We start from the raw sequence: 24,863 nt of genomic DNA, 5'->3' as shown, positions 1-24,863 counted from the left end.
AAGCAAACCCCGCAAACGTCAAGAGGCGTCCCAGGCAAATAAAACTCTGGGAGAGAGGCTGGTTGGACGTAGAAAGCAGTGCAAATAATCAGCAGTTGTGACTCACCTCAGCAGCAGCTGGGTTCAGGGTGATCGCTATGGAGACCAGCCCAGTCTTTGAGCCATTGGGGGCGTGTCCGAACTGCGACCCGAAGAAGGTGTTTGGGGGCTCCATCTTCACATCCCGCTGCCTGACCTCGGAACCTGAACCATTCAACAAAGACATACTCTTTCAGTTGCACACAAAAGACAGAGGTAAATCGCTTACACAGAGAGAGAGAGAGGGACAGAGTGGGTTAGTAATCTCTTGTCACTCCTACAAAGAGCGTTACTCTAAATGACCCTCAATTCTGCCACTTGGGCGAGGTGTCCTTCAATCCACTGTAATCCTTCTGGAGACACAAAATCAATCAGTACGAAGCAGCCACACTGACATTAATACATGGCTGCTTTGGCACGCTTATCTTTCACCCCTCCTGTGTCACTCCAGATTTTAGAATCACACTTTGGTATCACTTCCTGAGTCTTTAAAATGAAGGGGGGGGGGAGACTTGCAGACCTCACCTTTACCAGTGGAGCTCGGCAGCATAGGAATGACAGGGGAAGGGGCGGGGGAGGGGGGTTCCGCCTTCACCAGGGAAAGGTCTGGGTAGCGGCTTATCTCCATGCCGACCACACTCTCCGGGGACGAGGAGGGGACGAAGCTGTCGGGCGTGTCCCGGTCATCGCAGTGCTCCTGTCCCCTGCACACAGAAGACAAAAGCACCATTTACATACTAGCTCAGGAAAGGGCCCTTCAAAAAGGCCTCGGCTGTCAGGCAGCACTACGAGCAAGACCAGGCAAAATGAGATGAGTCCACTCCACTTTTGGAGATGTCCTTATAATGTGGTGTTCCTATTTGAGTGGAGCTACAATTGGAAAAAATAAAAAATACAAGAACCAATCGGAGTGCAGGAGGTCAGCAGGAATGACTATCACCAACTTTGGCCTCCCTTTCCAGATGTTCCAGAGAGGGCCTAGGTTACCCCAAAAGCAACCAAGGCATTCCATTCATCTACAGGGTGGTCCACTTCACTAAGATTTTAATTGTGTATTAATAGTCGCTTCAGATCTGACTCCAGCTGGACAGACAAACATTAACATTTTCCACAGCGTTAACCTTGACAGAGCAGTCACAGGACAGGCTGAAGAGATCCAGTCAAGACTAAACAGAGACAGAGACCGAGTCCCTGAGGCTGAGTCCCTGAGACCAAGTCCCTGAGGCAGAGTCCCTGAGGCAGAGCCCCTGAGACAGAGTCCCTGAGACAGAGGCCCTGAGACAGAGGCCCTGAGACAGAGTCCCTGAGACAGAGTCCCTGAGACAGAGCCCCTGAGACAGAGTCCCTGAGACAGAGTCCCTGAGACAGAGCCCCTGAGGCAGAGTCCCTGAGACAGAGTCCGTCCCTGAGGCAGAGTCCCTGAGACAGAGTCCGTCCCTGAGACAGAGTCCCTGAGACAGAGTCCGTCCCTGAGACAGAGCCTCTGAGACAGAGTCTGAGACAGAGTCCTGAGACAGAGTCCCTGAGACAGAGTCCCTGAGACAGAGCCCCTGAGACAGAGCCCCTGAGACAGAGCCCCTGAGACAGAGCCCCTGAGACCGAGTCCCTGAGACCGAGTCCCTGAGACCGAGTCCCTGAGACCGAGGCCCTGAAACTGAGGCCCTGAGACCGAGGCCCTGAGACACAGTCCCTGAGACAGAGCCCCTGAGACAGAGCCCCTGAGACAGAGCCCCTGAGACAGAGCCCTGAGACAGAGTCCCTGAGCGAGCCCTGAGACAGAGGCCCTGAGACCGAGCCCCTGAGACAGAGCCCCTGAGACAGAGCCCCTGAGACAGAGTCCCTGAGACAGAGTCCCTGAGACCGAGTCCCTGAGACAGAGCCCCTGAGGCCGAGCCCCTGAGACCGAGCCCCTGAGACAGAGTCCCTGAGACAGAGTCCCTGAGACAGAGTCCCTGAGACTGAGCCCCTGAGACTGAGCCCCTGAGACTGAGCCCCTGAGACAGAGTCCCTGAGACCGAGCCCCTGAGACCGAGTCCCTGAGACCGAGCCCCTGAGACTCCCTGGTTCTGTTCAGGCTACAGCAAACTTCAGAAGCAGAGCAGAGCGGGACCCACCTGAGCTCCTCCTGGTTGTTGTGCGGGGGCGTGGGGAGGGAAGCGGGCACATCCACAGTTTTGGGGCCCTGAGCGATGGCTCGAGCCAGCAGGTCCTCCTCCGGTCTAAACGCCGCCTGGATCTGCTTGGGAGCCAGGCCCTTAGTCACTGCGGGAAACGGAAAGCCTGCTCAGCATATTTTAAAACATAAATATGGATTTTTCATCAATATATTAACATTGCCTTGAATTATGCCGACTGAATGCAAATGAAGACCACACTCCGTACGTCCACCTCTTAAAAGATTGTTCTGCAGCACTTTTCAACTGAACTGAACAACCTGACAGACGAACGCTCAAGTAATTACATACAAGGAGAGATATTAAAAGAAGAAAAAAAAACAGCAATTAGACCCTGCAATTACAAAAACAATTTGCACCAAAGGAAACAGGGAAACTGCAGAGCCTGAAGGAAGGAAATCTCCCAGCTCCTCGGCGCTGTAATGACAGATCTCAGCACAGCCCCTACCGTCGTGCCCGCCCATGATGGCCGCCTTGCTCGCGAGCTCCTCGCTGGTGGCGAAGCCGTTGACCATCTTCTGCCGAGCCACGGGAGGAGGGGTGGGGGGCAGGGAGGCCGGGGGCGTGGGGGGGTTGCTCAAGTTGTTCTGCTGCAGAAAGAATTTGAGAAAAATCTTCTAAAAAAAAAAACCATTAAATAACTAAAGGATATCATCCCTGGAAATAAGGAAGCTTGTCAGGCACCACACCCAGTCATCTCTACAGGTACTTACTGCAAATGCACACGTATATTATTTGATAACTTAAGTGACTGACAAGCCCACTGTCAGATGAGACTGAAATGGCAAAAAATGATTAATTCATTGCCATAATTAATTTTTAATTAATTAATTACTTCCACCCATTACTTCCGTCCGAGGTCATGAATTATACATGCGGAGTGATTCCCTTTGTCGGGGCACTGCCAAGCTGAAGGCCAAATGCACTGCCCTCTTCCAAGGGCCACGTCAAGAGCTGCTGGGCTGACAACTTCATTACTCATCGTATTGAACAAGAAATAGCAACTCAACTAGCTATAATAAATGAATAACACTACTAGCGGTTATTACCATTATTATCATTATTAAAGTTATTGTCATTATTATTATTATTAGTACTACCACCACCAGCACCATCCACACATGTAAGAAATCCACACCACAGTGATTCATGCATGATTCCAGTCCTGAGGGTGAGAAGTTCTCCCATATGAGAGTTCATGCCTCATAGATATCTGCCCAAACCAGAGGACACAGTACTCCATCCTCACTGGATAAGAGATACGGGTGAGGTCATTTCGGGGGGAGGGGAGGGGGCATGGCCTCACCTTGTAGATGAGCTGGGAGTAGTAGTCGGACACTCCGTCCAGTGAGGCGCTGCCGAAGGTCCCGGAGAGACGGCTCTCCCCGTTCAGCTGACCGCTCCCGTAGGGGGGGAAGTGAGCGAAGTTTACCCCTATCAGGGGCTCCATCAGGGGCAGCAGGGAAAGTTGCTAAGGGGGAAGGCAAGACAAACATCACTTTCAACTGCAACCTCTCACTGCCCTGTTTCTCTTTTTAAAGCAGTTATTTATCATCCGTCATCACCTTGTCCCCTCAGGACATACTTCACCTTAAACTGGGCATGTCCTGTTCAGGAGGCCCACAGTGTCTACTGGTTTTGGGTTGTTTCAACAGTTCAACACAAAGAACTCAACTGGCTGCGGACTGAAAAGAAACTACAAAAACCAGCAGCCATAGCATCCTAACATTTCACGAGTCTGACACACCTGTCTAAGACGTGCGTCTGATGCCTTTGCTTCCACATGCAAAACACATATTAGTCATACTACAAAAAGACATTAACGGTTGCAATAATAGCTTGGTTTCCCAGACGTGCAATTTGTTGTCATGACCAGCTTGTTTCCATGGAGACCTCAGTAAGAAACAGGTACATTTATCAACGAGTAATATGGCTATAAATCACACTGAATCAGTTTTTCTATGAAGTATAATCAAACAATAATCTGAAAGTGACTGCAGGGGTGAACAATTCATTTTCCTTTGTTTATCATTTCAAAATAACTGCTGAATGTTTTATTTAAATCCAGAAACTCCATTAACTGTATTTCCCATAATTATTCTCACCATACTGCAATTAAAATATAATGAAAGCAATTGCTTTTCCAGACAACTGTAATTAAGCAGGTGCATTAATAAAAACAGTAAAAGCCTGTGCTAAGAAAAATGTTGGTTTCAACACACATAGCCTTCACAGCTAGTGCTAATGCTAAAAAAAGAAGAAAAAAGTACGTAATATTCATATGCGCAATACTCAACCTCAGGAGCATACATGTATATGAATAGGTGTGTGTGTGTGTGTGTGTGTGTGTAATGTATGCATTTATATACTTATGAATGAATCGTTTTTGATGCCTAATATTTAAAAAATGTATCCCCTTTTTATATTAAACTACATATGTTGATGTATTAATCCTCAGTAATGATTCCACATACTGATGCACTTCGGGCTGCAGATGAAAGAAATATGCATGTTCAATCAATAACCACAAACGCAGTAGGATTTCCATATTTCGACTGGGCTCGCTACCCAACTGCCTGCAACAGCCAATCATAATGTGCCGTGAGAACGGTCACATGACAGCTTCATTTGCTTTGCCATAACAGCTGTGTAACAGTGATGCATGAGGGGAGATTTGGCGGAAAGCGCGGACACGTGCGTCGGGGTGATGGATGATCACCGAGGGCGTCGGTAGTCACCACCGTGATCAATGTATCCCCCGGGCAGTTTCATTTTCACCGCAAGGCTTGCCTTTCACCGAAAAGAGACACCGCGCTCTCGACGAGAACCGAATACGCTGATCTCACCATGAGTCACTCCGCTTTGGATGCATGCATACCCACAACAGATGCAGTTCAAATAAAAATAGACCTTTTTTTAACCCTTACACACCAGCAATATTTCTGCAGATTTTTGTTAACTTTTCTCCCGTGGGATACGTTTACATACGCTATATTTCATGATGCATTTTAAAAAAATTTTTTTATTGTGAAGCACTTTTGGCAGCAATTCCCATTAGAATGTACTTTCAAAAGTGTGCCTTTTCCTATTTTTCGTAGGTTTTGGTTAGTAACACATTTGGTGGAAAATCTCAGGGTTTCAAATGTTACTGGCATATGAAGGGTTACAACGTGGTTCACAGTCAGTTGGGAGTCAGGCCACCAGGGCCAGGAGCGAGGTGCACCGCTCCTGAAGGAGAGGAAGCCCGCCGCTGCGTACCTGTTTGAGCTGCGTCATCAGCGTGTCGGTGCTAGAGTAGACCGCCTGGCGCTCCTCCTCCTCCTTCTTCCTCTTCTTGTAGCGGGAGGCGGGCTTCTCCCCGTTTTTGGGGGCCCTTTTGTTGCGCGGCTTCTTCTTGTCCTGCTCCGGCTGGGGGTGGCCCGAAACATCGGAGGCCGCCTGCTGGAGAACGAGACGCAGCGCGAGCGTTGAGAAGGACGGGCTGATGATCGATTCATCGTTGCTATGGGTCACTGGCTCAATGTTTACTTTAGCATGTGATGCTACCTGAGCAAATTTCTAATGTTGCCGTTTGCAGAAAATAATCATTGAGAGGTAAATGTAGATGTTTTGGAGAAAATTAGCGAACAAGAAAATTCAAACCATTTACCAGCTCATTATGTATAAGCAACTGGAATAGTTTCAAAATGATTTTTCAATTTAAGGTTCATAAATTAATCAAAGAGATCAATAAATTAGATTCATTCATGATTCGGAATGTTTTTTCCATTAATGTTCTCAGGTATCAGTTTCGGTTTCCTATCAGAACTTTGCTATGTCCTCAGTCTTACTCGAGAGCTTGAAGAGGAAATTAATCCCCAAAATGATTTCTCCCTTCCCACGAGATATGGTCTTATCCTTCCTGCCACAAGGATCACTTCCTTTAAATTTCTATTTCTTGGAAGAAATCCTTAGCTGTAATTTTCCAAGCAGCTGGTAAGAGTGTTTACTGGGTGAGTCACAAGCCATGAGAACCTAGGCCCACTTACATGCACTAATCTGAGCAGGACCACGCATCGGAGTTTGAGTGCTTACCCCCGCCGGGTCTGTGGAGCCGTGCTTGGGGAGGGCCTTGCTCTCCGGGGACTCCTCGTCCTCCGACCGCAGGCCCTCGTCGGACCTCTGGTGCGGGAACGGAGGGGGCGTGCTCTTGTGCTTCAGCAGGTGCTTCAGCAGCTCGTTCCCGGACTCCCCCTTGGCGGCGTGGGCGGGGCTGTGGCCCGCCGGGCGGGGCGAAGCGCCGTCCTTCCCCTCCTCCACCTTGACGGCCCCGGCGGCCGTCTCCAGCTTGTGGTCCCGGGGGCCGTGGCACTCGCTGGCCTCCACCCTCTCCAGCTTGATGTTGCTGAGGATCCTGTCCGTCAGCGAGCCCGGCCCGCAAGGGCGACCCGGGCCCCCTCCGCTGCCCCCGGACAGCTGGCGCTCCAGCTCGGAGGGGGGCAGGCTGCCCAGGGAGCCTGGCGTGGAGCAGCCCGGCAGACGCTCGGAGGGGTCCGACTCCCCCAGGTGCGGGGCACTCCGGGTGGGTGTGGAGGAGGTGTCGGACACGCAGGGGGTTAGCGGGGCGGTCAGGTCAGAGTGCGGGGTGGAGGGCGTCTTCACAGAGTCGGCGTCCTCGTCCTTCTTCTTCTTGCGGTTCCTCTTCTTCTTCCCCTTCTCCTCGGGGATGATGTTGGAATAGAGCTGGATCAGCGACTGCCCCGACCCAGGGTAGTTCGGGGGCAGGGGCGTGGACGGCTCCATCCCAAACGGATGCCCGTCCCCTGCTCCCTGCATCATCATGCCCGGTCCCATGAACCTTGGTGGTCTGGGCTGGCCGGGGACAAAGTTAGGTCCCTGTAAGGCAGTGTTGCCAGGTTGGTAGTTGGGACCCATCTCAGGGCCAAAGACCCCATTGCCCACCATAGGCCGGCGCTCCCCACCCTGCATGTAGGGGGCGCCAGCGTGAGGACCCATGAATCCCTGCTGCTGGGGGAACATCTGCCCCATCTGCTGCTGCTGCTGTGGCAGCATAGGCCTCTGGGGCTGCATGAAATCTTGGGGCAGTTCTGAATTGTAGAAGGCCATTTGGGAGAGGGGCGCGCGGTTGGCGCTGGCGTCGGCTCCCATCATGCCCTGCTGTTCCAGCTCCAGCCGCTGCTGCAGCGCGCGCTGCCGCTCCACCTCCTGCATGAGCTGCACGCGCTGCCTCTCCTGCTGCTCCCGCAGGCGCTCCTTCCGCTCCCTCTCCTGGAAGCCCTCGCTGAACGGGTTGTTGTCGTCGAACTTCACGTGAGGGGAATCCCCGGGGGGCTGAGCGGGTGCGCCCCCGCCCAAGGCGGGTGGCTGCTGGGGGGCTTGGGCGGGGTTGGTGGGCGGGGCCGTCTGGGGTGGCACGATGCCGGGCATCCTGGGCCCACCCATGGGGAGGGGGGCACCGGGGTGCCAGCCTGGTGCGTTGGGCATGCGGGTCGGATTGGGCTGTCCCGGGTGGGGCTGCATCTGCATCATGGGGTTCATGACGGGCGGGTTCATGGGGGCGCCGCCTGGCATGATGCCCGGCTGGGCCGGTGCCCCCGGCATGCCAGCCTGCTGCATGGCGCACTGCTGCTGCTTCACTCGGTACTCCTCGATCAGCTCGGCGTGCTCCTTCTGCTGCTTCCGGATCTGTCGGCAAGGCGACGAGAGAGAGCGGGGTCAGGGGAAGCACACAGACAGAGTCAGAGCTGCCAAATCCCCGAACACCGGAACATTCTACACAGGCCAGCAGAAAAGGCCTTGGGAGAGAAGCTGAGAGAGAATAATGGCGGCTTCTGATCCGCCAACTCAAGGGCGCCCGAGTGTGCAAGTCCACTGCGGCCTTTTACAGAAGGACAGAGGGACGGGGACGCGTACAATCAACCAATTTATGACTTCAGACGTGAGGGCAAAGAAAGGACATGGGGCGGTTTCACGTGGTCTTAATTTCTAAAATTCATGGCTGATCTCGAGCGCTGATCTCACAGAGGTGCATTCTAGGAGGACAGTGTGCTATGGTAGCATTCGCTCTGTTTTCAGTGAAAGTAACCCTCTGCGTCTCAGTACAAACTAACGTAGTGACGCAAATGGAGAAGCGTACCAATCGTTTGCGGTCATGTTCAACAGTGTATATAAAATGACTGATTCTCTGTTGCACTCCATAACCTTCATGTATCCATGCAGTATTCTTTCATAAAACTGATTGTTCCCAGCCTTATAAAATAAACCATGACATAAAAATCCAAGTACAAATCTTATAAGCACTCCATTCACGGGCAGAACTAATCACTATTATAGTACCACAAATGCAAAGTAAAACTAATGGTGGCACCACTGACCTTTTACTATGTGATTACTACAGTATGGCAGTGCTGCACAGGTAATTACATGAAATGCTCAGAGCTTTCCATACAGCAAGTACTACACAATATGATGTACTACGTCCACATGAATGTCATGTATTTTAAATGGCACAGTTGGAAGGCCAGCGTAATATCTCCTCTTGCCTGACACTGGGCCTAAACGCTCGTACATACTGGCTATCAAAATGCAGCTAGTATGACGTTGTTGTCGGGTTTGAGCTGTTCTCTTTAAGTTACCTGCTCGAGCTGCTTCTGCACCATGCCTTGCTGCTCCGTCACATGCTTAAGCTGCTCGGCATCTTCCTCAGGAAACTCACGGCCAGCTTTCTTGGCTGTGCGCTGCTTGGCAGAGAGGGCCTTTTTAGATTTCCTGTGGGCCCCAATCTGCTCTTCCAGAAACTTCTGCTGCATCTGGAGCAGCTGCTGGGTTTCCTTGAGCCAGTCCTCATACTGCTTCTTCTGAGCGTCATCTGCAAAGGGGAAGTTGGGCATTATTTAACTCCGTGTATCTGGATTTTCACTCCTAACAGTTGATTAGTTAATAGTTCCAAGTACTACAGCGAGTCTCCAGAATTAGTCAGTTATTCAAATAAATTTGAACCATTTCCAAAGCCAGCAAACAACACTGTACTGTGTCTTATTACTTGATCCATCCACATGTGTAACCAAAAATAAAATAAGTGAGAATTAATCAGAGAATATACTCACTGACAAATCCTGGGCCAAAATTTGGAGGATTAGGTCTTGCCATGTGTGGTAACAACTTACCATCCTAAAAAGAAAAAATATATTTATATTTGACAAACTGCTAGAAACGGCATAATTTTTTGCGAAACTGACCCTATAATCAATAATGGCTAGAGCTACGACATGTCAAAAAGTAAATTAACAAAATATGTTTCACTCTGTAATACATAGTGGTTCAATCTGTGGTTCAAACACTATGGAGATCATGCAGTCTGACCCTTCCATTATAGCATAGCTCAGGAGGTAAGAGCGGTTGTCTGGCAGTTGGAGGGTTGCCGGTTCGATCCCCCGCCCTGAGCGTGCCGAAGTGTCCCTGAGCAAGAAACCTAACCCCTAATTGCTCCCAACGAGTGGATTGGTACCTTGCATGGCAGCCTTTCACCGTTGGTGTGTGGGTGAATGAGAGGCATCAATCATAAAGCGCTTTGGATAAAAGCGCTATATAAATGCATTCCATTTACCATTTATTTGAACCTACCATTCCAACAGCCTGCTGGGGAACAGGCATGTTTTCGGGGCACTCTGCAGCTGGTGCCTGATGAGGACCCAACTGAAACCTGCTGTGCAGTGAAACACGTTTTAATAACAAACAAAATGAAAAATGTATACAAAGGATATTACTATCTGAATAACATACGCATGCTCCGCAATCCCATAACTGGTACAATCAGACAAAACGCATTCATAAACATTCATAAGTTCTTCAGTTAGCCTACAGGTCAATTGATTAACTCATAACATCAAAATACATTTAAAATGAATCCATGAGTGGTCATATAGATTACCTAGAGGTTATGAGTGTTATGAAGCCATTATTTAACATTCATGATTTTATGATATATCTGAAGTGTTAACAACTGAGGATGAATTTCATACCTGTTCATGACCATGGGTGCCATTCCCATGTTGTTCTGCACCATCACTTTGTTGATTCCCTTCAAGGCGATCATCTTCGCTTTCATGATAGGATCGGTGATGGCATCAATGTCTGTAAGATTTATAAGATACAGCTTCAGTAAAAACCTTTAGACCTTTTTTTAAAAACAAATCTATTTATGGATCTGTTATGAGGAGGTGGTGGAAACCATTCAAAAAATATTGCACTTTACACTTTTCATATGCAAGTAAATTTATTCTGTGCTTTTTTTGAAAGATGATCTCGACCCACTCTCTATTGCTGCTGAATTGATACATTCCAGAAAGCATGGTTGTATATGCAGACCTTGCCTAAGAAAGTGAATACCCATGTCATGTCCCTGGGCCTTACCGATGTTGGGAAAGAAGGAGTCACTGGACCGTTGGCGGATCATAGCCTGCATCTGCCTCTGCTGCTGCTGTTCCTGCCTCTCCTGGTCGAGGAGGTCCTGCAGGAGGAGGGGCTGTTCATCTAACAGGAGGGGTCTGTTCTGCTGTCCTTGTGGGCCCATAGCCTGAGAGAACATAGCCTGCTGAGCCTGACTCATATTGGGCTGGTTCCCAACAGTGAGCATTTGGTCGACTGGTTGGGCGGCTCCGAAGTTCTGGCAAGGAGGCTGTCCCTGCATGATGTTGGGATTCGCCAGCGGAGCTCCCTGTGTGGGGTCCATCATGTGTCCCAAGCTAAGGCCAGGGTTCACTCCATGTTCTGGGATTTGTACAGCCGGCATCATGGCACCGTTATTCTGTGGCATTCCTGATACTTGACTGGACTGAGCTGTTGGGTTGCTCTGATCAGGACAAACAGGGCCAATTTGGGTGTCCTCAGTCTTCTCCTTGACAAGCAAGCTAGAGAGGACTGGGGTGGAGTCAGAGAGGGTGCTGGCACAAGGCTGAACAGCTTGCTGGCCAGGTACCTCCTGGGGGAGTGCAGCCCCCTTGTTAGTTTGATCTCTACAGATAGAGGCCTCCTGTCCCTGCAAAAAGCAGTCTTTGCCTTCAGTTTTGATAGTCTGCTCTGTACACAGTTCTTTGGCACTCTGACAACCACCCTCCTGTTTGATCTGGCTGAGGCACTCTGCTGCATCAGCAGATTTGCACTCCCTGGATTCTGTAGTCACCTGGGAAGACGACCCAGAACCACCGGCACTGGCATTCCTTTTCTCCGACAGTGCCTTCTGAAGATCTGAGGTCTCACTATGGTCATCAATGGGATCACTGAGATCCAGCTCTTCATTGAACATGTCCTTCTTGTCCTCCAGGTCCAGCTCGGGATCTGTGTAGGCGATGATGTCAAACTTCCCTGACCTCAGAAAATCATCCAGATGCAAGTCGTTAGTCTCGAGGTCCAAGTCTTTGCCATCATCCGGGTCAAGGTTGAGGTTCTCCAGGTCTGCATCGACCAAATCTTTCACCTCCACATCTTCCAGGTCTTTCACAGCGGAGTCATCGGCGTCCAATTTTTCCTCGATCGCATCGGCTGTGGCTATGGGGATTTCCTCAGATTGTTCTGCCGGTGCTGGAGGTAGAAGCATAGTTGGGGCAGCCGTGAAGGATTCACTGGGGTTCAGATGGCTCTGAGATCGCATTAGCGGAGGGTGTTGAGGCCCAGTGTTCATTTGCATGGGCTGCTGGTGTAAGTTTTCCATACTTGATGACATCTGCATGTGACCACCCATTCCCAAAGGCTGACTCATCGCAGGATCCATCATCCTGGGACCCTGGCTCAAAGGGAACCCAATGTCTGGTCCGCCCATCAACCCTGGCTGCCTCTGAGGGGGGTCCATGACATTCCCAGCCATAACCTGGGGTCCAAAGGGAAGCCTCATCCTGCTTTCAGGAGCCCTGTGGCGAAGCTCTATGAAGGGCTGCCCCATGATATTGTGCTGCTGCATCGGTATACCTCGCGGGGGAAAGTGTTGGGGAAGTCCCGTCATGTTGTTACCCATGGATCTGGCTAAGTCAACAGGTGGGGGCCTCCGCATCTGTTGGGGCAGGTCCATCATGGGTGCCTGCATCTGGTGAGGAGGGTTCAGGAAGCGCTCCTGTCCTCCATGGGGACCCTGCCCACCAGGGGGATATGCAAACCTTGGGGGGGGGGGGGGAGAAAAAAAAAGGAAATAAAAAAATTAATTAGAAGACACTATCAATTAAACAACGCTAACACAACTGCATCCAGTAGTATTTAAATGAAGCATTCACTGAAACCAACCTTGGCCCATGTGGCCTCATGCCCATATTAGCAATGTCTCCAGGATACTGGGGCCTGACGAAATGGCCTTCATTAGGAAATGATGCCCGTCGGTCCCCAGGGAAAGGCCCAGGGTACCGCAGGGGACCCCTCATAGTCCCTGGGTAGGGAGGTGGCGGCCGGCTAAACAGCTCATTGTGCTGACTGGGGTTCTCCTGTGACCAGTGGCGGGGGGTTCCAGGACCTGCAGCCACACCCTGCTCCTGTAGGCCCTTCTCTTGGCGAACCGCATTCTGTTTCTGCTGCTGTTGTTTTAGGATCAGTTCTCGTATTCTCTGGCGCTAAACAATGGCAAGAGGGACAATAGCACAATTTCAATCTCGATTTATGCAAGTCATTATTGCATATTTGACAAATGCAACTAGTAGAAAATTCCTGGTTAAATGGATGAGAATGTGCTTATGAGAAGAACAAACTAATAACTTATAAGATCTTACCTGAACCTGTCTGAACTTCTCTTCTGTGTCTGCTGGTCCAGCATTATGTGCTTCAGAGGGTGTTCCAGTACTTTGCGAAAGGGTTGAGAAATGGCCCAAATCCTGGGAGCTTCCCTCCTGCGACATCCCTTGATCATTCATGTCATGAGAGAGCCTTTCCCCAGATGGTGGCCGTGGGGTCATGGGGGCCTGCTCATAGGGATCATGCACAGGCGTCTGGTTAGGCAGATGAGACGGAGAAAATCCATTGTCTGACATCCCAGAATGCTTTGGTGTCTGAGAGCCAGGGGCAGCCGGACGTACAAAGGTCTCCTGCATTCTAGCCTGAGGTGGTGAGAAAGGGTCCTGACTAGATGTGGACCCAGGCCTTATGATTGCTCTGTTGAACCCATCTGGGCCTGCTCCGGGCCTTGGAGTTCCTGGAGGTTGTGCATAGGGATCGCTCAGCACTGGTCGGGGTGTCCCGGGTGGCTGCACATATGGGTCATTGCTCAAAGGTCTCGGGGTCCCTGGAGGGTGGGCATAGAGGTCAGAGTTTCTCTGGCTGCCAGGCGATTTAGAGAACCTCTCTCCTGCTATGGGCCTTGGGGTGCCGGGAGGCTGGGCGTAAGGGTCTGCTGAATGTGAGGGGGACGGCTTTCGATTGGGAGGCTGCTGTAGGTACTGCTCCACAGCAACTGGACGGGTACTGGCTGGGGGAGGCTGAGCGTACAGGCTTGATGAAGGCCTTGGGGTGCCAGGAGGTTGGGCATAAGGATCGGGCAAGGGTCGTGGGGTACCTGGTGGTTGGGCATAGGGGTCAGGTAGGGGCCGTGGAGTACCTGGTGGTTGGGCATAGGGGTCAGACGAGGGTCGTGGGGTGCCTGGTGGTTGGGCATAGGGGTCAGGTAGGGGCCGTGGAGTACCTGGCGGTTGGGCATAGGGGTCAGGTAGGGGCCGTGGAGTACCTGGCGGTTGGGCATAGGGGTCAGAAGAGGGTCGTGGGGTGCCTGGTGGTTGGGCATAGGGGTCAGATGAGGGTCGTGGGGTGCCTGGTGGTTGGGCATAGGGGTCAGATGAGGGTCGTGGGGTGCCTGGTGGTTGGGCATAGGGGTCAGATGAGGGTCGTGGGGTGCCTGGTGGTTGGGCATAGGGGTCAGGTAGGGGTCGAGGGGTACCTGGCGGCTGGGCATAGGGGTCAGATGAGGGTCGCGGAGTACCTGGCGGCTGGGCATAGGGGTCAGATGAGGGTCGCGGAGTACCTGGCGGTTGAGCATAGGGGTCAGGCATGGATTGGGAATAATCAGGCCTTGGGGTAGAAGGAGCGTGAGCATATGAATCTCTTGGAGGTTCGCGGGAACCAGGTTGGGTGAAGGGGTTGCCCTGTGGGAGGCGCACCATCCTTGGAGGGTTGGGGAAGCAGTCATTCATTGATGGACGGGGAGTGAGGGGAGGATGTGCATATGGATCGCCTGGCTGATTTTGAGAGACTCCATCCAGTGGTCTGGGGGTCAGCACAGGTCTCTCGTATGGGTCAATAGACCCGCGGCGTGGGGCAGAAATCATGGAGCCATAGAGATCTTGCGATTGAGGCGGTGGCATTGGCATTTTGAACACAGACACAGAGCCGGACTCATTGCTTCCAGGGATAGGAGTCAAAAGAGGCCTGGAGTACGGATCCGACAAGATCATTTTGTTCTGTGGCATCCGTTGGTAGACCTCATTTCGAAGTGCTGGCCTGACGAAAGTATCACCTGCCATGGAGCTCATTGCCTGCCTTCCATGTTGTTCAGAGCCGGGACTTGGCCTGGGGGGTCCCATGGGTTTTAAAAATGGGTCTGCGGCTGCCACAGGCCTGGGTGTGTCAGGTGGCTTTGCGTATGGGTCACTGCTCATGGATGTTGGCGAGCCGAAGGACTCATGAGCTGGCGAAGGTCGCCCTCTTTCCTGCTGCTCTGGCAGAGATCGTGGGGACTTACCGGACTCAGAGTTCCTCCGGGGTGTACTCGACCCCAAGGGTGGTGGCCGTGGAGTCCCTACCATTTTGGCGTATGGATCCCACGGGGAGGATGGTCTGGACCCAGATGAACTGGGGGAGGAAAACACTTGCGGAGACTGTGGCTGGGATGACTGGCCCTGCAGGCAGGTGTCCTGGGCCGGTGTCCGGGACCCTGCGGGGGGAGGGGGAGGAGGCCGTAGGAATACGTCATCAGTAGAACCTGGCGTCGATGGCCCTGGTAGCTGCGGTCTGGCGAACCCATCTTTGGATGAGGTCTGCTGCATGGGGGACACATTCCCATTGCTCCCCTGAGGAGTTACAGGACTCTGGTTGCCGCTGCCAGGAGTTTCCCCATCTGGATTACTGCCCTGCTGCTGCTGCTGCTGCAGTTGCTGCTGTTCACTCTTCATCTGTTCCAACTTCTGCGTGGCTTCAATCTTGGCTTGCTGCTTGCTTTTCTGCCTCATTTGCTGTCAGCCAAAGAAAACACATTGTTTAATTATCATTTTATTTATATTGTCTGTATTAGAACTGGGCTAGTGAAATGCCCGACAACTCTCACTCCACATGAACGTTTGCAAGAAGGAGTTGAACAGTGAAGGAGTGCTCCATTGGTAACTTATTCATCCTGCAATTCTACTTTTTGTTTCTCTAATTTCAGTGGGTCTTATTACTTCTTGACAAGCTTATGGCAGAGCAGTGCTTCGTCTGGGACATTACAAGAGTCCCTTTCCGGTGATTTCTATCACTGGAGTTGCCTGGCTGCAAAGCCCCAAAAACATATAGATAGGGAATTTTCCTACTTTGCTTTTTTTGGCTGCTACTTAACAGGTTCTCACTTTAGATTTAACTTAACTTTTATTGACAGCCGACAACTGGGAGTCTACGCAGCACCAGAAGTATTCAGTTACGGCTTGTTGATTCATGTTATTCCAGCTCTAAGCCCTGTGCAATCACTGTTATGGGCCACAATAACCAGAGAACCAGAAAAGCAGCACTTCACAGCACAGCTGCAGTCAGCTGCTCACAAATTTCAAGGCTGCCATTTGTATACAGAAGAAAACAGTGTTGCGAGCCTTCTCCAATACCACACCGAAATGTGCAGCACTGGAAACCTGAGTCACTGCTAGGGGGCGTTCCACTTGGGCAGCACATACAGCACATGCCCAGCGTTTCTCCCCACCTGTCGGAACTTCCACTCCTGCTCGTGCTCAGACTCCTTGTGCTTCAGTGGGTCCTTGAAAAGGTCCGTCTCCATGGGAACGACGGGGTCAAAGGTGTCCGGTGGCTGTTGTGGATGCTGCTGCTGCTGCTGCTGCCGTTTGATAGACTCATTTGACAGCTGAACTTTATTTATGCGAAGGGCAGCCCTGTTATCCCTGGCCTTTTGCTGAAACACACACACACACACACAAACACACAGCGAGAGAGAGAGCGAGCATTTCTGTTAGCGCAAGGCAAAAAATCTTTTCCACCGTCATACAAAGATAGCAAAAGTGCTAAGCTTTTAAAAATAGAATTTTGAATCCCTTGAGTACAGTCCCCTGAATTTTCCACCTGCTAGATAAATTCATTCCATTATTATTTAAGTTAATTATTGGAGGCACTGTGAGTGGCAGTGGTGATAAGTGTGATTCCTTTGTTAATCACTGAATTGCAGAATTCCTCACAATGTGTGGAGAACATGTCTACTGAGGCCCCTCATAAATTAGCCTGAGGCCAATGGGGACATTTAAAACAGAAGTTATTAGAAACACAACAGGGAGAAAAAGAGATTGCGCCTTCAGACATATTTTCAAGTCCATTCTCGACACTGCTGCTGGAACCCCCCACCACCCTGCCTGAAGTACTGTCTTTTAAGCACAGAACCCATAGGACAAATTTTCAAAAGCAAAGACATAAAATACTCTAGGGACCGGAAACGCTTTCAGGAACGCAAAATTGCAAAGAACAAAACCATGTGCAAACACTAGCATTAGCATTTCCCGAGTGACCTCACGATAGACTAATAAGAAATATATTCAGCAATAGGGGGGAGCGGGGCAAAACCTGGGGTAAAATGTAACACGGATTTTTTAGGTAGATGCACTGACCTGGAATGACGGATTTGTCAAGTCAAATCACTTAAAATTCATCTTCTTAATTTACCATTTTTTGACTTCCGGAACTAGAAAGCGAGCTAGATTTAAAAGGATGATGATAATAATAATAATAATAATAATAAAATAGAAGGTGCCTTACCACATATGGAGCTCTTTCCTGGGAACTGGCTTTCCTCCACAATTTGGCAATTTGTTTAACTCTCGTAGACCAGTCTGAGGCAGAAATAAAAAAATTAAAAGGATATTGTTTAGAACAGACAAAAAAACAAACAAAAAAAAAAAACCACTGGTGCTGCATTCCAGGCAGTGGTTTGGCAGGCAGGCCGAGCCCCAGGGACTCACCGGGAAACTCGTCCCGGAGGTTGGGGAAGTTGACATTGGTGTAGAGGACTGGGGCCACAGTGGCCATCTCCCCCAGGGTCTCCTCCTTCTCCCACTTCAGCGTACTCCTCTGGGCGTTGGACATAGTGTCCGCCTCCCCCTCCAGGGGAGGGGCAGGGCCAGGCGTGCCCCAGGGGCCCGGTCCGTCTCTCCCCATTGGACTAAACTTCTTATCTCTGCGGAAAACAATTACCACCACTCCTTATGAATCACATCTAGGAGATCATACACTAGAAAAACTAAATGCATCCACCAATTTTTTAACTCCAAATGTACACATGGGACACTGAGTGCCTGATATTTATTTAGATACAATCTCTTGAATACTGTAACCATGATTATCTTACCCCCTCGCGCTCCAGCTCCCCCACAATAATCTGATTAAAGTTTATCAGATTCTTCTGAACTTCATTTGCCCTGAATTAATTTAATACCATATCACCCACATCTCCAGTGTAACACAAGGCATGTTCTTGACAGACTAAAATGAAGTCTTTACTATTTATTTCAGTTTTTTTTTTTTTTTACTATTTAGTTCCATTTTTGTTACATTGTACAATATCTGCCATAATTACCTCAATCACTGTAAATCTCCCCCGAGAAGGGCTGTGGCTAAACCACTTATGCCTCAATACAGTGAGTGGAAATGAACTTCTTAGCACAAAAACATTCTTTATGCATCAATGGCAAATGACTCGCTAATGACCTAGTATGTGGATGTGATGATCTGACGCTGGCTGTAAACAGTGGAAGCGACTAGCATTTTGAGAAAGGTCTGGAAACCCCAGAAAGCTTCCATCTGACAGACCGGGCTGGTCCACTTCAGAGAGACACTGTTCACGGAAAACTACATGAACCCAGTGAAATATATCTAGAGCAGCAATGTGTAAGTGGGGTGGAAGTCGAACTAGCACACGGATTATGCATCACGCTTCAGGAATACACCTAGAAATTAGAGTGAGTGATTTCAGAGTGCTGCCAAAGGCCTATGGCAGAGCCCTCTGCTGTTTAATATGCATTTTTAAAATATAGCAATTAGCATGGGAAATTAGCAACACACACATTACAGAGAAAAGGTTTAGTTTTGGGAAGGATGACTAAAGGGAGAGTTTGAAGTGATGGGATTGAGGTTTACCGTGCGTTATCAGGGAAGGGCAGCCTATGCAGGGGAGAGAAGGAAGTGGAGACGCAGGGTCCAGCTCCAGGGCTCAGGGGCGTCGCCGCGAAGTGGGGTCCATGTCCCATCATGCCGTTCATCATCGGCATCCGAGGAAACATGCCATTGCCTTTGAGGGCAGAAAATAGTGAAAACAATTTAGAATTAATGAAAAAAAATCTGTAGTCCTTTTAAATCACCGCCCACTAAACACTTAACCCTGAAACAACCATGAATACCACGAAAACTGGTCCTCTTAGACACAGACTATTGACAAAGAATGCACAACTCAACCCTAAACAATTTTTTACCCTCCACTCACCAACTCAAATCCCGTGATTTGCCCAAAGGTGTCTCATGAAAGTTCACACCAATGACAGGTTTGCACTGTGTATGAGCGGCAAAGCATCACAGGCTTTGACAAAAACTTTCAGAGCATTTTCCATAGAAAGATGAATCACACTCCATGGAAAGACTCATCACGTTCCATAGAAAGACTCATCACCAGCCACTGTGACATCACATGGTTCTAAAGAGCGCAGGTACAGCTGATCCAAAGATGTTCAGCCCAGGAGCACAGCTAAGGAAGTGCTTCTCCTGGGTGGTTCTGGTGCAGCAGTGTACCTGGGTTGGACAGTGGCATGGCGGGGCCTGGCGGAGGTGGGACAGCGGTTGAAGGCGGGGGCTGAACCAGTTGAGGAGGCTGGCTGGGGGTGGGGCTCAGCACGGCAGTGAAGAGCTCCTCCACATCCTTACCCTCCAGTTCTGGAGAGGGGGCACAGCGGAGTCATTTAGCTACGGCCCTCCCAGTGTTTTACCCAGTTTACATATTACGGTCACAAGGCGGGAAAACACACCTGGAATTTTGTACAGTTTGCTGAGAATGGCACCTGCAGGAAGAAAACTGAGAATTACTCTGAGACATTCTACACATTAGCACATTAATCACCACATTCACGCTTCATGTTCACACATCTCAAAATGGCATCTTCCTAATTCCTCCTATTCTCTTAGTTTCTAAAAGTAAAAAGTAAAAAGTAAAAAAAAGAGTACATGGTCTTCAGCACATCTCAGTACGAGGGGAGCTATTTTCGCTTTAGACAGTTGTAGCTGATCAGTCTACATTCACAAGGAGAAACAAAGGCAAATAAAAAAGGAGCCTCTCTCCTGCTGACCGTCAGTGACCATCTTGTCCAGTTCTGGGCTGAGGATGTGGTCCAGCGGCTCTTCCGGAAGGGTGCGAGGGCCGCGGGTAGGGAGGGTCTGGGGCGTGGCTGCCGAATCGTCCGTGATGGGACCGATGTCCAGGCCTGCTGCAGACACACACACACACACACACACACACACAAGGGCACACAAACAAACAAACACACACACACACACGCAAGGAGTCTACGTTTATTTTCCCACTCAGGCCCGGCAAAGCAATCACAGTAGCAGACTACAGCAACCGAGAGCTGATCTGAAATTTATTATCTGAGTGATAAATTACATGCCCTCTAAGGCACATGGCAGCCAGGAGAAGAGAAGCTTGGCCTTCGTCTCATCTGATTAAACAACCACTTCGGGATGTTTTTCTTTTTTTCGCGGGTGATGATATGAAACACTTTTCAAAATCTGGTCAACCGAGCATACATTCAACCCCTTATTAATTGGCACCATGTCATCAACCCATATTACGCATACAGAATAGGGGACACAATCAATGAAAACAGCATGCAGTAAGCTGCTTTGATTAACAGTAATGGCTGCTTTCATCATAAATCCTGAGATGTGTGGTATAGTGTTAGCTTATGGTGCTATGTCACATGGCTGAATTTACTGACCCTGAGAACATGACTCAAGGAAGCTCAAGTTTTCAAGGGCACCTAGGGAGCTGATCCCTTCAAACTATAAATATATTATGACAATAAATCATGTACATGCATCTATTTGGAGTTTCACATTTAGAAGTTTTACATTTACATTCAGGTATTCTGGAATAGGCCATCAGCATTTGAAACTGGCAGCCTGGAAAAGCATTTGATTCAGTGTGTCATCCACATGCAATGTGTCATATTTACTCAAATTTTTAACCCAAAAAGGGTCTAGCAGGGGTGGGGGTTGGGAGTATGATAGTTATTCTATTCCAGACAAGTCAAGAATAATAATAATCTGTCTGCATTGGACTGCAATCTGACTAAATCACACATACTATGATTACAGTATGTTCGCTGCTTCTTGATTTTAAGAAATTATTGGTAGTGGGCATTTCTCTGAAACTTATTTAGGGTGTATGACATTTTCACAGAAGGGATGCTGGGATTTGGAGTCTTTGACAACCAAAACAATGCATACTATGCATATATCTTAAGAATGGCAGGAAATGTACTGGGCGAATTGTGGGGGTGATGCAAAGAAATGATTGTCACATCTGATAAGTGTCATAAATAACATACATTCCAACCCAAGGTGAAAATTTGTTTAATCAAAAAGCTGCTGGGGGGTGGGTGGGGGGGTGGCTGGAGGGGGGGTGTATGAAGGTAGAAAAATTCTGATAGACAGACTAACAGCCTTTTGATTTCACACACAGATATGTACAATAATGGCTTGTTTTTATATGTTTATAACAGGGGCAATCTTTGTTTTCAGTTAAACTCATAATTCAGCAGTTTGAGGCTGGTACAACATCAACTTTCTACTGAAAGATTTTGGGGACACTACCCATTGGACGTAGCCTAAATCCTGCTGCCATGACACAACAGATGGCTCAGCATTGTGATAATGCTTTGAATGACAAGGACTAGATGATCTTGTTCTATGCGTTTCTGCTTTGTGACAAGAAACTCTGACAATTATAGCCAACTAGCTAAAAATATAGGAGAAGACTGAGTAATGTTTCTGACAAGAATGACTGAAATTCTCATTAGGTCAAACCAAACCCTTTCCTTCAATCCAATTTCACTTCAGCAAGTCCAAGACATCTTTTTCAGAATCTTAAGAGACACCCACATTACGTCCATTGTAATCTGTAATTGGCCATTAATGATCTCATATCAGGCTTTGGCTGATCTCTCCACACTTGACTGCTAGGTTAACTTCCCTTAGAGCAGTATCAGAGCTGGTCTGATCCTTATCAGCATTCAGACTCAAAATGATTAAAAGGCACTTTATCGATAACAAAGAAACACAAGAGTAGATCACAGGCACTGACTAAGAGTGACGCAGGGTGAAGGAGCAGTTTCTGCTACAGCACTTCTGCTCCTGCAGTACTTACAGGCACATTTTGACACAATCTGTCCAAATACACCATCCTTAAAAAACAAAAAGCCGCTTAAAAATGTATCTTTTGGCTGCGTGGTCAGAAACGCAGCAACTGCTAGCTGTGAAGGCTGTTTTCTTACATAGCAGGAATCAAGCTATACAGACTAGTTGCTTGTTATTGGCCAAGGCCTTTGAGGACTTCCAGGAATTGAATGCTTATTCCTTCAGCTGTTGTGTGTGTGTGTGTGTGTGTGTGTGTGTGTGTGTGTGTGTGTGTTTGCGGGAGCGTACGCCCATCACCGAACCTTGGCCGTGATCAGAAAATGGAAGGCGATATTGACGTTTCGCATCCTGTAAATTACCCGCCACTGGACTGCTCATTCTGAGCTCTGAATGGGAGCGTGTCCTTGGCCAAGCACTTATGAGAAATTGCATTTGCGGCTTTTATTCTTCTGCAGGGGAGCAGCACTGGTGGTGCTTAGTGAGGACGGCGCTTTGTGCAAGATTTTTTTTTTTAGACTGCACTCAAACTGAACCGAAAGTTTGGAATTTGTTTCCCCTTGAACTCATCCGTCCATTTGCACAATAGACTTTAATACGGCCTTTAAAATATAATAAGAAAAAAAAAAAAACGAAAAAAAAAAAAGAGAAACGGCTTCATTTAATAAAACGCCTCCCTGCCTTAGGTAATCAGAAATATTTCCAGCATGGCACCCACAGCTTTGATAAAAATAAAGGTTAGTGAAACATGCAGTTAATCAGAGTTGGTGAATTGCACAGCAGCAACACAAAACACCGCAATGCTACTGCGTCAGAGGATGGGGGAGGAGCTTGGGAAAGCGTGTAAGCACAGGACCAGCTGACAGGCAGAAGAGAGGCGGGGACTACTGAAAGCCATGGATAGGCCATGGATTCATCGCTTACCAAATGGAGAGGGAGGGTTCTCGACCTGGAAAGGGCATAAATCAAGACCTACAGGAACCCAAACCAGATAAAATGGGTGAATAAAACAATGAAATGAGAAAGAAAACAGTACAAACAAACTGTTAAAAAAACCCCATGCAAATACACCCAATAAGAACGCCAATCCAAGAGCATTAAAGATGAAGCACAGGCACAGAAAAAAAATAAACTATATTTTTTGGTTGCAAAACTGAAGAGATGAAAAGATCACGAGCAAAACAAAGTCATGTGAGTTCAGCTTCAGAGGGGGAACAGTAGGGTGTAAATAAAACAGCATGTAAAAACTTGGCTCGACAGTAGGCTCAGACAGCTGCAGGGATTTTAAAAAGGAAACACTCAGAGAGAGTAACCGAATGTGTCTAACGATGCCACAGTCAGCGTACCGGAATCATCAGTCGGCTTCCCCAGGTCACCTGACAGCATTCCCAGGATGTCTGCGTCAGTGTTCAACACTTCTGAAAGGTCTTCCAGTGGATCCTCAGAGTTGGCTAGGGGCGGAGCCAAACAGACGCAGTCATAAGACCTTCCGTAGGAGCTACTCACTCACCTCGGAGAACACTGCTCTCCTTGATAACACTGCAGACCTTGAACCCGATAACAACATTGTATCATGGCTATTTTTGAACTGCTAAGTCGTTGAAAGCCAACACACCTCCACTCCAAAACTCTGTTTTCTTAGCTCATAAAGTTCAGGGGTACCGCCCAAATGGTGGCACTATCACAGACAGAAAGTAAAAATGCATGCATTATGGCATGCTTTCTCTTGTGTTATGGGGGAAACCACCGGACACAATGAGTTTACGAGACTGAAATGGCAAAATGGCAAAATGGCAAAATGGCTGGTTTCTGTGAGGCTGGGGTGAGGCTCTGCCACTCTTTCTTTGTGTCGTGACACACCCCATATTCCGGACCTGAACCGTGGCCAGGCCGCCCGAGGCAACCGTGGGCGGAGACAGGGCGACGCACGATCGGCCAGGGCGCGACTGCCCCGGTCGGCCCGGCAACAGAGGTCTGCGCAGATCAGCTGGTGGATTCCACCAGGAAAGGCAAGTAGCAGCTGGCTTTATGCATTTCAGAGGATGTAGCCTAAATGCTAATCTGCCTGCTCTGGCAGACAACACTGCAGCGCTGGGATTAGCAGTTGTTATCAAGGCCTAAAACAAGTCTGGGTAAACAAATTTTCCAATCGCATAATCTAGTTCTGACTTGGTGGTGAAGATCTGTGAAATTGCCCTGTAAGTATAGAAAGAATGAAACGAGATTATGTTATTAGCCCGTTTATGAAGCGATATTAACTGGAATTGTGCGGTGTACTGATGGTGGTTAAAGACCAAGCAGTGCTTGGCGGTGTTCATATTGGTTGAAAAATGGACAAAGCAAGTCAGCAAAAGTAATTACAGTGGTGCGTCATCTCTGATTCAAGGGGCGAGGGGGCAAGGACATGTTGCTCAGCTCCTACTAAATGAAGAGGCAGGGAAGGAGAGGGAGAGGGAGGGGGGAGGAAGGGAGAGTAGGGAAAGAGAGGAAACGAGGAAGGGGGGAGGGAGGAGGGAGAGAGCACATAAATGGAGAGTAAAAGAGATGGGAAGAGCGCGAGATGGAGACAGAGAGAGAGAAAGAGAGCGAGCAACAGGGAGAGGGGGGGAGAGTGTGAAATGGAAAAAGGAAAGAGGGAGACGGGAGAGAGAGCGAGAGAAAAACTTAATTATCCCTCCTTGCAGTACGCTCTGTGCATTGAGCAGGTATATTCTTCCTGACAGGGCACTGCTGGGGGACAGGGGGGCATGTCCAGCAACATTTGTGAAGGAGACAGGTCAAGCGTGTGTGTGCGCGCAAGTGCGTGAGTGTATGTGTGTGTGTGCGTGCGTGAGTGTGTGTGTGTGTGTGTGTGTGCGCGTGTGCGTGAGCGTGAGCATGTGCGTGTGTGTGTGTGTGTGTGTGCGTGCGTGCGCACGAGTGTGTGTGTGTGTGTGTGAGTGTGTGTGTGTGCGTGTGTGAGAGTGTGTGTGTGTGCGCGCGTGAGTGTGTGTGTGTGCGCGC

At 49.1% G+C, this 24,863-nt stretch overlaps 1 protein-coding gene across 14 annotated transcripts in view; it reads right to left on the bottom strand.

Moving 5' to 3' along the window:
* The window catches only part of LOC135260875 (histone-lysine N-methyltransferase 2C-like), a 112,899-nt gene that overhangs the window by 10,587 nt on the left and 77,449 nt on the right, over positions 1 to 24,863 (bottom strand). For 4 of the 14 annotated variants that reach the window (XM_064346542.1, XM_064346552.1, XM_064346549.1 and 1 more), the window contains 23 exons: positions 23,207 to 23,311; positions 22,785 to 22,832; positions 19,793 to 19,930; positions 19,475 to 19,507; positions 19,242 to 19,382; positions 18,597 to 18,747; positions 17,423 to 17,637; positions 17,220 to 17,293; positions 16,162 to 16,368; positions 13,001 to 15,448; positions 12,525 to 12,844; positions 10,665 to 12,400; positions 10,274 to 10,385; positions 9,876 to 9,957; positions 9,359 to 9,422; positions 8,888 to 9,120; positions 6,327 to 7,937; positions 5,511 to 5,693; positions 3,559 to 3,723; positions 2,701 to 2,842; positions 2,193 to 2,340; positions 604 to 782; positions 107 to 243 (listed from right to left, as the gene is read on the bottom strand). In XM_064346542.1, the coding sequence (XP_064202612.1) occupies positions 107 to 243; positions 604 to 782; positions 2,193 to 2,340; positions 2,701 to 2,842; positions 3,559 to 3,723; positions 5,511 to 5,693; positions 6,327 to 7,937; positions 8,888 to 9,120; positions 9,359 to 9,422; positions 9,876 to 9,957; positions 10,274 to 10,385; positions 10,665 to 12,400; positions 12,525 to 12,844; positions 13,001 to 15,448; positions 16,162 to 16,368; positions 17,220 to 17,293; positions 17,423 to 17,637; positions 18,597 to 18,747; positions 19,242 to 19,382; positions 19,475 to 19,507; positions 19,793 to 19,930; positions 22,785 to 22,832; positions 23,207 to 23,311 (8,672 nt within the window). The remainder of the gene's footprint in view (positions 1 to 106; positions 244 to 603; positions 783 to 2,192; positions 2,341 to 2,700; positions 2,843 to 3,558; positions 3,724 to 5,510; positions 5,694 to 6,326; positions 7,938 to 8,887; positions 9,121 to 9,358; positions 9,423 to 9,875; positions 9,958 to 10,273; positions 10,386 to 10,664; positions 12,401 to 12,524; positions 12,845 to 13,000; positions 15,449 to 16,161; positions 16,369 to 17,219; positions 17,294 to 17,422; positions 17,638 to 18,596; positions 18,748 to 19,241; positions 19,383 to 19,474; positions 19,508 to 19,792; positions 19,931 to 22,784; positions 22,833 to 23,206; positions 23,312 to 24,863) is intronic. The other 10 variants (XM_064346546.1, XM_064346556.1, XM_064346551.1 and 7 more) reach the window with 8 other exon arrangements.

This window comes from Anguilla rostrata, chromosome 8 (genome assembly GCF_018555375.3).
Source record: "Anguilla rostrata isolate EN2019 chromosome 8, ASM1855537v3, whole genome shotgun sequence".
NCBI classification, from domain to species: domain Eukaryota; kingdom Metazoa; phylum Chordata; class Actinopteri; order Anguilliformes; family Anguillidae; genus Anguilla; species Anguilla rostrata.
The sequence above is the reverse complement of the archived record's forward strand: the minus strand, read 5'-3'. Positions and strand labels throughout refer to the sequence as shown.